The following is a 14,476-nucleotide window of genomic DNA, read 5'->3' on the forward strand; positions in this document are numbered from 1 at the left end:
GGCAGTCACAATGCGACAGTGGCGGTCGGGGCAAGTGAGAATGAATGATGTGAACGTACTCCGTACGTCAATGCCAGAGTTGAACCATGAATCTGAACTCCGCTAGTGCTACCTGGAATGCGGGGCTCCCGCCGGGATTGACCGGGGCGGGCACAAGTTTACTGGTTAATCCTTGTGTGAGGGTCCCGGAGTTGAGAGAACATGCCGGACTTTGTTGACCACATGGTACTGGATGGCGGAATGATCCGGTGAGGCAAGAGACCAGTGGGCCGGGGGGTTCGAACATGACAGACTTATCTACGCAGTGTTTATCTCTACGTACAGTATTATTCCAAGCCTGTCTTTTGGCATTTATCTTGTTCAGCAACCCCAGCTTCTCCTGTCCTGAGCGGCCGACGGCTCCATGACTGCATCTCAATCATATGCCACCTCAAGGCTTCGGTAAGGACTTCGCGGTCCTCAATCTAGACTTTATGTCTATCTTGATGGAAGCAGTCGAGAAAACACCAAGTGGCCAACAGTTCATCTCTAGCTGTGTCAAATGGAACAACTCTATCCACCAACAGGAGCCGAAGCCACTGACAATTTTCACGACACTCTACTTTTCAACGAGAGAACAACATGAGCTAGACAAATCTTCTCCGTTTGCAGACTCGATCAAGACCTTTGGGACGTTCGAGAAAGGGTCTCATGATGTGCGGATTGACTCTCGCTTCCAAATGGACGAGCAAGACATTGAACTTCAAAAAACCAGATGGCATGCCGGGACTGGAAATGGCCTTCACCAAATCCTCAGGGCGCAGAACATCGACACAGTCGTTCTTGTAAGATGCAAAACTACATTCCCATCCGCGACTTCGAGTCTGACCAAGTCATCAGTCGGGGTTAAGCCTCTCCGCCGCCGTGATGAGCACCATATATCATCTGTTTGATTTGGACTACAAAATCTACGTCATTGCCGATAACGTGCTGGAGTTGCCCGGGGATAGCGTAGCTCATCAATCTAGAGAACGCCTTCTCGCGCATCTGAGAAAGATGCCGTTGCATGTCATATCGCTAGACGAGGCATGTACTATGTTGTCTGAGTCTTCCGGAGTAGATAACAGGGCACCAAGTGGCTAAGGCATAACCTGTAATTAGATCTTTTCTTCCTCTCTCTTTGACCAGTTCCAGCGGTAGTTCCATCTCTTGGGTATCGTCCGTAAAACAGACTGAAGAGTCTTCATGACCTAGAACAATAACTCATATTTTTCACGTGTCCCTGTTTTGCCCACTGTTTGAATTAGCCATACCCTACTGGATTTTGAACAATGCGCTAAGAGTGTCGGAGCAAATTCTTGAAACGGAGCTGAGAATGGTCTCCTATCCCACTAGACGCTTTCCAGCATGTACCGGAGTTGAGAGAACCCACACATCTCAAATCCTGACGTTTGCATCTGCATATAAGGCCTGCAAAACTGCACATACTTGTGACTGTCCGTGAAGAACCGTGTAAATGCTCTTGAATATTGCCGTTTCGTCATCTATCCCCCCTTTCCAATAGTCAAATCTACATAGCCGCGCTGAGACCGAAAACCACAGCGATTTCCATTGACATCATTCAACAAGCTGCACATTCAATTGAGGTCTTCTATCCCTCTTAATCTTCAGCGTCTACATGGCCTCAACAGAGGAGCCAGGCAGGCAACCCGCTGATGCCGGTTCCATTACCGCACCTGACGAGCCTTACAGCATCTTTGACAAGCGGCAAAAGGCTCTGATTGTTCTCATCATCTCTACCGCCGCGACTTGTATGTTCAAGCATCTCGGATCCACCATCTGCCCTCCTTAGCTGACCTTGAACAAGTCTCCGGCTTTGCGTCCAACATCTACTTCCCCGCCCTCCCGACGATCGCCGACGACCTCAACGTCTCTGTCGAGCTTGTCAACCTCACGGTCACGACCTACCTCATTTTTCAAGGCCTGGCACCGAGCCTCTGGGGCCCGATTTCTGATGTCCGAGGGCGCCGGCTGGCCTACTGCTGCACCTTCGTAGTCTTCCTTGGTGCCTGCGTCGGTCTCGCCCTGGCCAAGAACTACGCCACTGTCCTGGTCCTTCGATGCCTACAAAGCACGGGAAGTGCCAGCACCATCGCCATAGGCTCCGGCGTCATCGGGGACATAACGACTCGTGCCGAACGTGGAGGGTTTATGGGCATTTTCCAAGCGGGACTGCTCGTACCGGTTGCCATAGGGCCGGTGATTGGAGGAGCCCTGGCGGGATCCCTGGGCTGGCGGTCCATCTTTTGGTTCTTGGCGATCTACAGCGGAGTCTTTCTGCTGTGCCTGATCGTGCTTCTGCCAGAGACCCTACGATCAGTCGTCGGAAATGGTAGCTTGAGGCCATCGAATCTTTTGACAAGATATCCACTTGGGCTTTATCAGAAGAGCACCAAGGTTCCATGGAGACGGGAAGCCGCAACGGACGCCACGGCTCGGAAACATGTTGACCTCCTCGGGCCTTTACGAATTCTGACGAAAAGGTCAGCCGCACCTATCATCATGTGCCTGGCAGTCTACTACGCCGTCTGGCAGATGAGCATCACGGCCATGTCAACGCTATTCGAGGACCGATACCATCTCACAGAGACCGAAATCGGTTTGACATTTATAGCGAATGGTGTGGGATCGATGATTGGAACCCTCATCACGGGCAAAATCCTTGACGTCGATTATCGTCGGGTAAAAGCCAAGCACGAAAGTCGCGCCGCTCACATAGAGAACAACTTGTCTGTCTCCGAGCAAGAAGCCACCGATGATATCTCCGACTTTCCCATCGAAAAGGCCCGCCTACGGCTTGTGCCCGTATTCGCCTGCATCCAAGGCCTGTCCATCCTGCTCTTTGGCTGGACCGTCGAGTATCCAGAGCGTGTGCCTATCGCGGTGCCAATCGTGTCGACTTTCGTCACGGGATGGACAGCTGTGTCGATGCAGTCTGTCGTTATGACGTATCTAGTCGATGTCTTCTCCAGCCAGAGTGCAGCAGCCAGTGCAAGTCTCAACCTGGCGAGGTGTCTTCTCGCTGCGGGAGGGACCAGCTTTATCATGCCTATGGTCGATGGTATAGGGGTTGGCATAGCTTTCACTGTCTGTGCTATTGTTCAGGTTGTCTCTCTAGGTGGCATAGTTGTCCAATGGAAATTTGCTGCGACGTGGAGGAAGCAGGACGAAGACGCGAAGGGCAACTGACCTCTTCACAATGACTGTCCACGGGATGAGGCTTGCCAGCAAATCAATACTGTACAATATCATCCAATAGACCGGGCGATCATAGATGTCTTAATTATGAGCCTAAGTGCGGGACTGGCTCAAGGCCTCGAAGCCTCTGATCCTGGATGAACCGGCCCAAAACATCCCTCAGAAACCCGTTCGAGCCAAGGGATTCAGATCCACCAGCCAAACTTGTCAGAGCTGCCGCAGCTTCTATGTGGCGTCGAGCCGTGACGAAGTCGTCGAGTACATACTATGCAGATCAGCACATACAAGGCTCTAACTACATGTAGCCAATGCTTTATCACTCCTCACCTCATCGAAGGTTAGTGCCAACATCTTGGCAATGATCAGATCCTTGGAAGCCGTAGCATCCGAGGCAAGGTCCTTTCTAAGAGACTGAATGCACAAGACTTTGTACTCTGCTGCCAGCTGTGTAAAATACGGTGCGTGGTAGTCATTCCAGGCGAGATGACGGCAGGCGAGGAGGATGACGCCTTGGTAGAAGCCGGCGTCGGCCTGTAACATCCGGACCCACTCTGTGCCTGACCTTCTCACGCGATTGTGCATGTCCATGATATTGCCACACCTCATATGCGCCATGGGAGTACAGGTCTGTAAGGCTTGCACATCTGCAGGGGGGAATGGTAAGCAAATCGACCAGACAAGGGAATTCAAACTGTCTATATTGAGGATGCTTGGGACGTACAGTGATACAGCAGAAAGCTGTCCACTCGTTTGAAAGTAAAAGGAAGACTTGAGAACGGATCAATGGGATCAGAAGACGGCAAGTTGACGGGGCTGGGCGAAAAAGCTGGTGACCATCGCGCAAGTGCCTTCTGTGCGGCTGGCACTGTATGGCCGGTCTGGCTGTTCGCGGCCAGTCCCTCTTTGGGCTGCCCCGTATCCTTCTCTGCCGTCAGTGACTGATATCTAGCGGTTCGGAGTTGTCTAGACCTTGCGTGTGCTATCCGAGCTGCGTGCGAGCGCGACTGGCGCTGGGCTTCGGCCGGCAGTCCAGCTGAAGGATCGACGCAGTGGATGAACCGCACAGTATGCATCGACATGCCTCCAGCGGGGTCATCTATCCGATGAAGTTAACGAGTCTAATTCTGGCTCTCGGCGTTTGTAGTCATCTGTGTGAACACCGGCAATGATTGAGGAAACATTGTATAAACAGCCATCACGTTGACACAAGTCGACATTTGTCAGCAGCGGTTGAAGGATACCGGAATCTGTGGAGACCGCGCCAAGACCTGCGCCTTCCGTATCTGGAAATCAGAACGGCTTCGGGTTGAATCAAATCACTTGATCCGACGGACCAGGGATCGAAGTTGAATGCCGCCTCCTATTGTCGCCGCTCGTGATGTCTAAGCTCTCTGCTCCCAATGCTTCAAGACGTGCCAAATCACTTTGAAAACTCGGTCGTCTGCTTTATTTAAATACCGAGTCTGCCACCTATCCTAGAGATTACAACCGACCACGCAATCCACTGCTTTGTTGTATGCTCGCAAGAAGACAAATTGTATCTCCCACTCACAATCTGAAACATGCCTAGCTACGTCATTACAGGAGTTTCGAGGGGCCTGGGTGTAAGTGCCATCGAGTCAATGCCCATAGTGATTGTGATCAGGTCTAATCGTTTCGCGTGCGGGCAGTGGGAATTCCTGAAACAAACCTCCGACGACAACAAGAACACTGTCATTGGACTTGTTCGCGATAAGGCATCGACGGAGAAAAGGGTGGCAGAAGAGCTGGGCAGCCGCCAAAACGTGAAGATCCTGGAGGCCGATATAACTGATTATGCCTCCCTTCAGGTAAAGACCGAGCCACTCAACTGAGTGAGCACGCACCATTTGCTAATAGCCTGACCTTAGAAAGCTGCGACTAATACAGCTGCCATCACGGGTGGTGGCCTTGACTACCTCATAGCCAATGCCGGCTATATTCCGACCTGGGATGAGTTCAGTACCATAGGAGAGCTGTATGGCTCAGTTCCATCTCAAGAGAGTCGCAAATACTATTCAAATGATGACGTGTCTGCTCTCCAGGGCGACAACCCAACGTCACGAGCTCGCCGAGCGGTTCCATAAAGTAATGGATACCAACGTGCTTGGCAATATCAACCTCTACAGCCTGTTCATACCCATGATACTTAAGGGCAGTGTCAAGAAGGTCGTGTGCCTCAGCTCTGGGCTGGCTGATCTGGAGCCGGTGAGAGCGTTCGAGGTCGAAACGTCGCCACTCTACAGTTCAAGCAAGGCCGCGATGAACATGATCAATGCCAAATTCAGCGCCCAGTACAAGAAGGACGGCATTTTGTTCCTGAGCATCTCCCCAGGGGTAATTAACACTAAGCTTGAACCGCGTACGTGACAGAGTCCAGATCCCCCATTCCTTCATCTTCACACCTCTCATATCTTTGAACACTATTGTACTAACTTCTCATCAACAGCAACACCGGAACAGATGAAGATCAGTATGGCCTTGATGGTCAAGTTTCAACAATATGCACCGCACTTCAAGGGTCCTTCATCCCCTTCGGAAGCTGTCAGAAGCGTCCTTAATGTGGTCGAAAAGAGTAGCTTGGACAATGGAGATGGCGGCGCATTTCTATCGCATCACGGAAACAAGGAGTGGCTATAGCAGGAATAGAGGACCGTGCAGAGGACTCATAGAACTGCCATGGTTTAGTGGGAGCTTTATTCTCTTGGATCTCGAAAATCTTAAAAACGAGATAGGCCAGTCAACATTTTAGGCAGCGAGATAGCTTGGTAGTTGTTGACAGTGTACGCTCACTCTATCCTCACTTCCTTCCTTGTCCGGACATCTAGGAAAGCGATTTGAGCTTTCTGGCCAGTCAGATCAAATAGGCCCACTCGTCGATATGCTTCCCGTCCCCCTGAACTCCTCAAAAGAACTAGGCCGTTATTTGCTCTCGAATGAGTGCCTCGCGCACTCTTCCCGTTGCCCAACTGTAAGATAAGAAAGTCGGTAGCCGGGAGACAATCGATATCCTCATCGAAATAAACGCATACGTTGTACCCTTTGTGGAAGTATTGCTTATTAGAGATGGGTGACACACCCTCTTCAACAGCCACCCAGTCATCCTCTGAGAGCGTCAATCTCGCTGTCCAGCCACTCAGAACAAGCGAGCCGCCAGAGACACGGCCAAACATGTCTTCACTTGCGTGTTGGACGCTCTCGTCTAGGACCTCAACTTCGAGCGGTAACCTGGCCCATGTCTCCTTGCCGTCTTCTCCAATCACAGAGCCCCACCCGGTGCTGTACCACGACTCGCCGCAGTGCACAACCTCGCCGCTGTGAGAAGCCCACGACCAGGACGGAGATCCGCCGTCCGCGGGCGGCGGCGGCCATTCGCTCGCGCGAAGCGGGATGGGAGGCGAGGGCCTCTTGGGGATCCAGGCGATGCCCTTGAGGATATTGCTCTTCCAGATTCCCGCCAGGTACGTGTCTTCGCCCGAGCTGCGCGAGTGAAACAGGGCCGCTAGACCGGACACAGCGGGAAGTTTGTCCGTGGGCACCGACAGCTGCCGCCGGGAGAACATCTCCACGAGATGGTCCCACTTGTGGATCTGCGCCTTGACGCGGTTCGGGGTGTTCGAGTATGTGTAAGTGCCCTGGGTATCCATCACCCGATTCGTGGACAGATGGCCAGCCATCTGCGGATTCGTGGTCTCCTTCTTGTCCATGTGTCGGCTGTCCTCGGCGGCGTTGCATTCCCGACACTCCCAGAGCAGACGGTTGTGTGTGTAATGCAGTACCCGAGGGCTGAGCTCCCGTTCCTGCAAACACCAGCCACGACGAAAGACGGGGCCTCGCTCAACGGACTTGATCCAAGGACCGAAGTTGGGGTATATGGTGACTGATCCAGAGTCCGGGTCGTTGTCGAAGCGTCCGAATATGATGTCCATGATCCCGATCCTCTGATACTGTATGTTCATGTTCTTCAGCGTCAGACTAAGAGGCCGGATGCCGTCGACATCGCGCGGAAGAAAACAGCCGCCGTCACCATCCGGAGAGTCCGCTGCCTTGAATCAGACTAGTCAATACTGTGGCAGTAAAAGCTCAGGCCATGGCTGTGGGTTGCTTACCACGATGGTGCATTGTGCTTGCGAGTACACGAGATGCATTTGACTGCACTCTCGCTCAAAGTCCTGCCGGTCATCCTGCACAATGCACAGAGAGTCGATCCATATATAACGGTATCCAAGTTCCTTCACAACCGACATCGCGTCTCGGAAGGTTTTGGGCAACGACATGAGGCTGATGCCGTGCAGGTGATCCTGCAGGTTATCACGAACTGTCTTGGGGACAGTCTTTCCTCGGTCAGTACCCCAGCAGTAACTCAGGGTGATGTATTGTCGCTGCTGCATCATGCATGATTCGCCCTTAGTCTCAACGAGCCGCGGAGCGACTTCATCATGGCCGGGGTCGCCCAAGTCAATGAGCCTTGCCGGAAGGAACTCGTCGTCACTGTCGATACCACACGTGTCGTGTTCATAGAGGCACATGCTAAGCCAGGAATATGCCAATTTCATGTTCGCTTCACAGTCCGCCGTCTCGTTGACAGCCTCTATGGGCATTGATTTAGTGTCACGGCCGATTATTCGGATCCAGCGCCTGGATGAATGGACTCACCCCTTGCCTGCCCATACTCTCCGTACTTCCAATACAGACCGGCTTGTTTCTGACCATCGGCAACGATGAGCTCGCCCTCGTTTCGGACCACCATGGTGATTCCCTCCGGAGGTGGGCCCGACTGGTTACCCGTCCTGTTGAGGAGCATGTTATGGCCGCGGCTCGTGAAGGCTCCTCCAATAGCCCAAAACGGCTCCGCGGCGTCGAGGGCAGCCACAAGGATCTTGCACATCGGGCACCCGGCACTGGCAGACGCGGCGAGCTTTGCGGGGCCGTCCGCGCCCGGCGTGTGCATGTAGGCGCAGTGCCATGCTTTGCCGTTCTTGAAGCGCCTGTGGCTGCCCTGCAGCGGTAGGAACAAGTCCAGCGGGATGGACGCACAAGCTTTGCACAACATCTCTTTCGAGCGCCACTCGCTTCACCTTTGGTGATACAGAAGAGCAAAAGGAACAGCTCGTAATGGGGCTTGAGACGTGTTTTCGCGGATCCATGTCTTTCAGCTGATCTGCATAAGCGCGGAGCAATCGATCTCCGCCGAAGATGGCCAGACCAATCATGACGAAACGATGCGTTTGAATTGTCCCAAGTTAGCAATGAGCTGAAGAAGATCATGCGCAAAGTTCCACTCGCCAAGCCTAACCCCGCCGTTTAGAGAGGACCAAAGATGCCTGAAGCAAATCATGATGGCTCCCTGCCTTGTACAACCTAGAGATCCTGTGCCATAGTACAAGTTATCGCGGTGTGAGCAAAGCACGGTGACTGATTCGTCACCACGAACCTCGACCTCCACTTATGCAGTAAGTGGACGAGCACGATGACTATGAACCAGCCCATCACGCTAGGCCGCGTGAGACGGATGAAAGGAGACGAGGGTCGGGTTGTATTCGTTGTTCCTCTAATGCTAGCCTTGGCTTTCCATCCTACCATTCTCCGATTCTGATATAACTTCTATCTCAAGGCTGCCACGGTGACGGCCCTTCTGTTGATGTCATAGACATCAATTGAGCTTCCCTCTGTGCTAGGAGGGCTCTAAAGTGGAGGGGCATTTCGTTTGTCCGACCAGTTATAGAGGTAATTCGGATGTAGACTCTGGCAAGCGTCTTGGTAGTTCCATCAACCAATAGCCAGAGCCTAGTTGCTTTCGTTGATGTTGTCGCTGGAGCTGGAGCTGGAGCTTTCGTCGAAGTTGTCGTTGGAGCTTTCGTGGGAACTGCTGCTGGAACTGCTGCTGGAACTGCTGCTGGAACTGCTGCTGGAGCCAGATATAGGGCTACTTGGTATGTCGGGCAGTGAACAGTAGCTACCGCCGTTTCGTTCTCCAATCCTGAGGCCCAATTGTGTTTCCACGTCCCATTCTGAATACGACCGCATCCGCTCAGCAGCTCTATCTCGCCTTGTTGGTATGCCGCAGCAGGTCACTGGAGTGCAAAAGTCGATGATTGCGGCGCCGTATTCGACGTAGATGAAGCGTATCAAGTACGCAAGTGCTGTCAGCGGATATAATGCGGCCATGAGGAGGATGAGGACGGGCTCGGCGAGGTATCGGAAGCACCCATCTTGCGCGATTGAGAGGGGAAAGAACAGCGATGGGCGTAAAACCATAAAATTCCCTTCGGTCATTATTAATGCGAAGAGCGGTGAAAACATTGCTCCAATTACATATAGGATCAGGAACTCTTGCAACTCCCTCTCGTTGAAATTCATCCCTGCTGATATGGTCCAGTCAATCAGTTGGACGCCGATTAGGTGTTGTGTCAGTGCGAGAGAACTTTCGTCCACGTGGGGACGCAAAAAAATATTTTGATGTGCGATTTGAAGCAATAAAATGTGTCCCTCTGGCGAGCTTGGTTTGTGGCTACCATGGTAGAGAAGATCCGGTTCGGGATATCTCCAATCTCGCGGTCTTCCGTTCGCCCAGCTCTAATATTGCTATTGGGATTCAAGATCGAACCATCAGTGACCGCTTTGCTACCTCAGTCTCCGAGATTAGCCATACGGTTCTTATGGGCGCGATGTTGAGAAAATACTTGCGGTATCAAAATTTCAATCTAAGATGCTTGCAACGGCATAGCAGTCAAGACACGAAATGGTTGGAGCCAAGACAGACCGTGCAGCGATGGTAGGTCGACTTCTTGTCGCAGAGCTTCAGAGGATTTGCCATCGCAGAGTCTACTCCGTGGACAGAATTACAACACATGCATACTGGGCTTCCGTCAAATTCGAATCTCCTGACTCCGTCCGACGTAGGGTACGTCAGCCGACGCAACGAACTTGTAAACACTAACAACTTATGCCCAAGCTTTTGCATGACATTTATGTGAACGGATTCTTTCTAGTCAGACCCCTGCTGGTAGAGAGCTCTTCTATTTCAGCTTGTTGGTGTGACATGAATACCAACATAGTGGCATGAAAAGAAACAACAGACTCTTCCACTGGATAGATTACAAGACTTGACTAGACACGGATAGATACCCGAGTGAGCTTCCTCATACGCGTTAAATGACTCCCGGACAGGCAGTGGTCGGAGATCCTGATCATGGAGTTTGGCTCCCCTTGCTCGGAGGTGGGAGGCATTCGGACACCCCCCACGCTCGTTGCTCGATTTGAAACCGAGGTCCGAGTTAACATTACTGTCATAGTGCCAACAGCATTCCGATCCCGTCCAACACCTTCACCGCTGATCTGCTCTCATCGACCATCCTCAAAGCTCATCGGCAGCGCTTCCCTATCTTGTCACCGCCGTCAACCTACCCACTTCCCGACAGCAGTTGACCTAACGTCCCCTTCGCCACGCAGCATCACTGCAGCAGCGAGTAACGGTCCCTTTGGCAGCTCGCCATTGGAAGTCGCCATTGGACCCCTCACCTTGCCAGAGGAGAGATCCAACGACCGGGGACCATGCGGCCCTAGCCGGACCGCAGACGGAGACTTTTCCTTTTCCGTCTGCGGCCTAGCTCAATAGCCTGACAACTGTGACGGGAGCGTCGCACTACCTGCCACTTGCAGACGCTCTTGTGGGCGTGTTGCTGTGGCTTGACATGCAGGCAGGGTCCGTTGGCAGCTCTAGCTCCAGCCCGCCGACCCGCACTTCGCCGCCAACCTCAGCTTCACGTTGCCCCTCGGTCTCAGAGGAATTCAGGCAGCCAACGACTGGGTGTAGTAAGACTTTACTTCACGACTTTGGGATGCTTGTACAGTTGGGCCGCATGTTGAGGGGCATTGAACATGGCGGCGAGGGATTGTCTTTTGACGATTTTGCCCCTTCTCAAGATACCGCTGGTTTTCTGGGGACTGGTCTGGGAGTATCTGGGAGTGTAACTGGCATCGATGGAAGAGCATCGACTACTGGCAAAGTGGAGATAGCGGCGCGATGGACATCAGGGCCACCGAACATCAGGCAACATGCATCGGCCAGTTTTGGCCACACCGAGTTGACAATCACATCCTGCACGTTGCTGCATCTGGCCAGCGGTTCGGCTCTAACACGTTGCCATTAGCTGCGCAAGCGGTCGCTCTAGATGCCAGGTTTTAGGTAACCTGGTGTGATTGTACCAATGGAATGACAGAATCATGCAAAGACTCTCTGCAAGAGGTTGGTTGTCTGATAAAGGGCATCGGGTATCACCTGAATGTCTGCACCCCTGCAGGATCACAACCAACGACTTGGTGGTTTGGATGCTGGGCTGCCTGGCTCTCAAGGCTCTTTACGCTCTGGAATGTTATCTCCGTCACCCCCTTGTCTAGAGACCCTTGTCGGGTGCTGCGAGATTGCGCCAAACCAAGAAAGAAGCCATGGCAGTCTCCACAGTAAACGAGCCATCCCTGACAGTACTTCTACGTGCTCAGTACAGGTACCAAGGCTGGTCGGGATTTTATTCTATTTTTGACCGGCCACTGGTTGGTTGCAACTTGACAGAAGCTGTTCTTGTAGTCGCGGCATTGAAGGTGATATTCTCTCCGGCTTGTGGAGTAGAGTGGGCGAAAGGCCCATTTTCCGGACGATTGAACCTGTCTTTGCTCCTCTGGGTCTCCTGTCACTTCTTCAAAGGAGGCAGCCAACATTTCCCAAGCCCCTGCCGATGCTTGCTTTTCGTACAGGCGTACGCTAGACACCCCGGCAAACGTACTAAACCAGAAGCAAACTCAGCGAGGTGGGCGTTCTCCATGCAAAAGGACGGGTTTTACTTGCCAGCTCAACATGCGGGCCCATTTTCCTCAAAGGGAAGAAGCGAGAAAGAAAAAGGGCTCTCGTCCAGGATCCGCACAGGAGCAGACGGGCCGGACTGCACGCATGTGCGCGCAGTACCAAGACATTTCCCTAGTTCAGAAGCCTCCACAGCGGCCCATCGCGTAAACGGCGGCGTGGGCGGGCAAGTTCAGCATGGTTTTCGGGAGAGCGATAGCCGGCATGGCACAGAACACCTGGGGGAGGGGCAGCGGCACAGAATCACGTTAGAGGTGTCAAAGCCGATTTTCGGTATGGTCTGCATGGTGTTGTACTGAAAGGGGATAACTTATGGCTTGGCTCTTTTCCCACCCCTCCAGCACTTAAGAGCTGGGAAGGATATATATGCCGGGGGTGGGGGTCAGTCCAGGTGACATCTTCGGCGAGCCTTTCGTCATATCTCATAACATGGGCTTGCAGGGGTTTGTTGCACATCTTGCCCCTTTTTCACGAAATTACTTCCTTCGCTCCCAACGACGACGAAGGCTAGTACACGCGCTGGTAAAGAGTAGTGGCTGATTAGTATACACACTGGCGGTGAAGCACTGGGCCAATTCACTCGATTCATCACTGCTCAAACCATCTAGGTGATGGGTTCGTTGCATGGTGTCAAGGAAATCCAGTGCAGAAATGATCAAATTGAAATCAAAGCGGTAAATGCAACTACGGGTATGGGTATGATGCTGTGAAGCAGACGAACAGACATGCCTGACAATAGCAGGACGCATCTAATAATAATGGAAAACAAGAAAAAAGCAAAATGATCGGTCCCCAGAATTGCCTTGCCCCCTTTTCCGTCCCCGCCGTGCTCCCTCCGATCACTGCCATGAACGCGACTGGCTTCTAGAGTCTGCGCTGGTAGTGCTTCCCGATACGGATTTGCTGTTCAGCGACTCCATCTTGGCCATCTTTTTCCTCTTCTCAAACTCGTCCAGAAGCTCGTGAATCGTGCCCAGAGGGAACTCGTGGATCAGCGGCCGCGTAGACGCCGGGCAGACGTTGGACTCTTGGTCCTTGAACTCCTCCATCGCGAGGTTCAGGCGCAGGATCTGCTTCCAGGAAACGATGGCGTCGCCGATGAGGAAGGTTGGCACGCGCGCCATGGCCATCTCCTCGAGGATCCAGCGCCGGTGGAAGAAGTCGCGGTTCAGGAAGTCGGCCGTGCCGACGGCGGTGTCGGCGGCCGGGTCGAACAGGTCGATGACGGGGATCGCCCACTCGTGGTGCGGCGCGTAGTTCTCGGGGTGCGCTTCCCTATCGCCCTCCTCCTGCCAGTCCTCGGGCATGGCTTGGTCGAACGCCTGGATGAGCTGGATGCCGCGGTCCGTCTGGGGAATCTTGAGTCCGACCCATCCCACCACCATTTGCGCCTGCTGGTAGACGTGGTACATGATGACCCTGTGCTTGGAGTTTTCTCGCGCGTCGTTTGAGTTGAGGCAGATGCAGTCGATCCATACTCGTAGCTTCGGTCCACCGTCGTGCTCCTTGCCCGCCAAGTGTCTCAGTAAGGTCTTGAGCCAACCCGGCGAGTCCTTCTTCTTGCCCGCATTCTCCTGGCTCTTCTGGATCGCGGGATAGAACACGGCGCGCACATGCTTCAGGCCCAGGGCGATATGCGTCGGCACGGGTATCGGCGACCGGTCCAAGAGGATTCTCTCCTGTTGCGTCGCATCGCCCAGCAGCGACGAGATGGCGATGAATTCGGTCTCTTTGCGCAGAGGGAGGTTCACTAGGCGGCAGACGATGGGGTCGTTGATGCTGTTGGCGGGCTCGATCTCCAAGAAGCGAACCTCATCTCGCGATACGCTCAGCTTGCTGTAACGTATCCTGGGTCGTAAGGTATTTGACGCCATCGTAGCATCCGGCAGTCGTGCATGCAGCTCGCTCTGTCAGGAAAGAGGAACAGGTAAAAGGACTTGCGCGAAAGACGGGAAAATTCTGCATGGGGCGGTTCTTTTCCAGAATTCTCGCTTCGCACCATGCGCCCCCTCTCACGCGAGACACAGTCCACTTTTCATGACATTCCTTCTGCGAGACTGACAGGGCCCTTTTGGGCATACCTATCCTTTCCCCAACGGAGCAAGCCCCGTTAGCTTCAACGGCCAACGTGTACTTGTACAAGTACTTCGTAATGAGCGGTGAGGGATGATCCTGGTTGTGTGCAGCGGTTCCAGGCCCCTGGGTCTCCAGTAATCTCTTCGTCTCGGCCCGCTCTCTCTGTGACTGACTGCTCGTCAGGGACTAGGCAGGACAGTTTTGAGGGGTAGAGCCCCGTTTCCATGACCAAGTTGGGAAAAGTCCCCACGGGATTAAGCTCTTGATCCATGTTGTTTCCAACGC

General features: G+C 53.2%; 5 protein-coding genes across 5 annotated transcripts; 2 read left to right on the forward strand and 3 right to left on the reverse strand.

The window, feature by feature from the left end:
- Positions 1 to 1,657: 1,657 nt before the first annotated feature.
- Positions 1,658 to 3,228, forward strand: E0L32_002966 (uncharacterized protein; the record flags this gene model as incomplete). Its single annotated transcript, XM_031137213.1, has 2 exons — positions 1,658 to 1,790; positions 1,847 to 3,228. 2 exons carry the CDS (start codon positions 1,658 to 1,660, stop codon positions 3,226 to 3,228), a joined length of 1,515 nt encoding a protein of 504 aa, XP_030999576.1.
- A 1,571-nt stretch (positions 3,229 to 4,799) lies between these two features.
- E0L32_002967 (uncharacterized protein) lies at positions 4,800 to 5,895 on the forward strand (the record flags this gene model as incomplete). Its single annotated transcript, XM_031137214.1, has 5 exons — positions 4,800 to 4,841; positions 4,908 to 5,066; positions 5,127 to 5,233; positions 5,301 to 5,617; positions 5,705 to 5,895. 5 exons carry the CDS (start codon positions 4,800 to 4,802, stop codon positions 5,893 to 5,895), a joined length of 816 nt encoding a protein of 271 aa, XP_030999577.1.
- A 149-nt stretch (positions 5,896 to 6,044) lies between these two features.
- Positions 6,045 to 8,468, reverse strand: E0L32_002968 (uncharacterized protein; the record flags this gene model as incomplete). The annotated part of the gene is made up of 4 exons (XM_031137215.1): positions 6,045 to 7,301; positions 7,365 to 7,846; positions 7,912 to 8,243; positions 8,293 to 8,468. 4 exons carry the CDS (start codon positions 8,466 to 8,468, stop codon positions 6,045 to 6,047), a joined length of 2,247 nt encoding a protein of 748 aa, XP_030999578.1.
- A 574-nt stretch (positions 8,469 to 9,042) lies between these two features.
- E0L32_002969 (uncharacterized protein) lies at positions 9,043 to 9,531 on the reverse strand (the record flags this gene model as incomplete). Its single annotated transcript, XM_031137216.1, has 1 exon — positions 9,043 to 9,531. The coding sequence occupies one exon, from the start codon at positions 9,529 to 9,531 to the stop codon at positions 9,043 to 9,045; it is 489 nt and encodes a 162-aa protein (XP_030999579.1).
- Positions 9,532 to 12,954: 3,423 nt separating this feature from the next.
- E0L32_002970 (uncharacterized protein) lies at positions 12,955 to 13,989 on the reverse strand (the record flags this gene model as incomplete). The annotated part of the gene is made up of 1 exon (XM_031137218.1): positions 12,955 to 13,989. One exon carries the CDS (start codon positions 13,987 to 13,989, stop codon positions 12,955 to 12,957), a length of 1,035 nt encoding a protein of 344 aa, XP_030999580.1.
- Between the last annotated feature and the right edge of the window lie 487 nt (positions 13,990 to 14,476).

Source organism: Thyridium curvatum, assembly GCF_004353045.1.
Source record: "Thyridium curvatum strain D216 chromosome Unknown NODE_12_length_601061_cov_81.036774, whole genome shotgun sequence".
Lineage (NCBI taxonomy): Eukaryota > Fungi > Ascomycota > Sordariomycetes > Thyridiales > Thyridiaceae > Thyridium > Thyridium curvatum.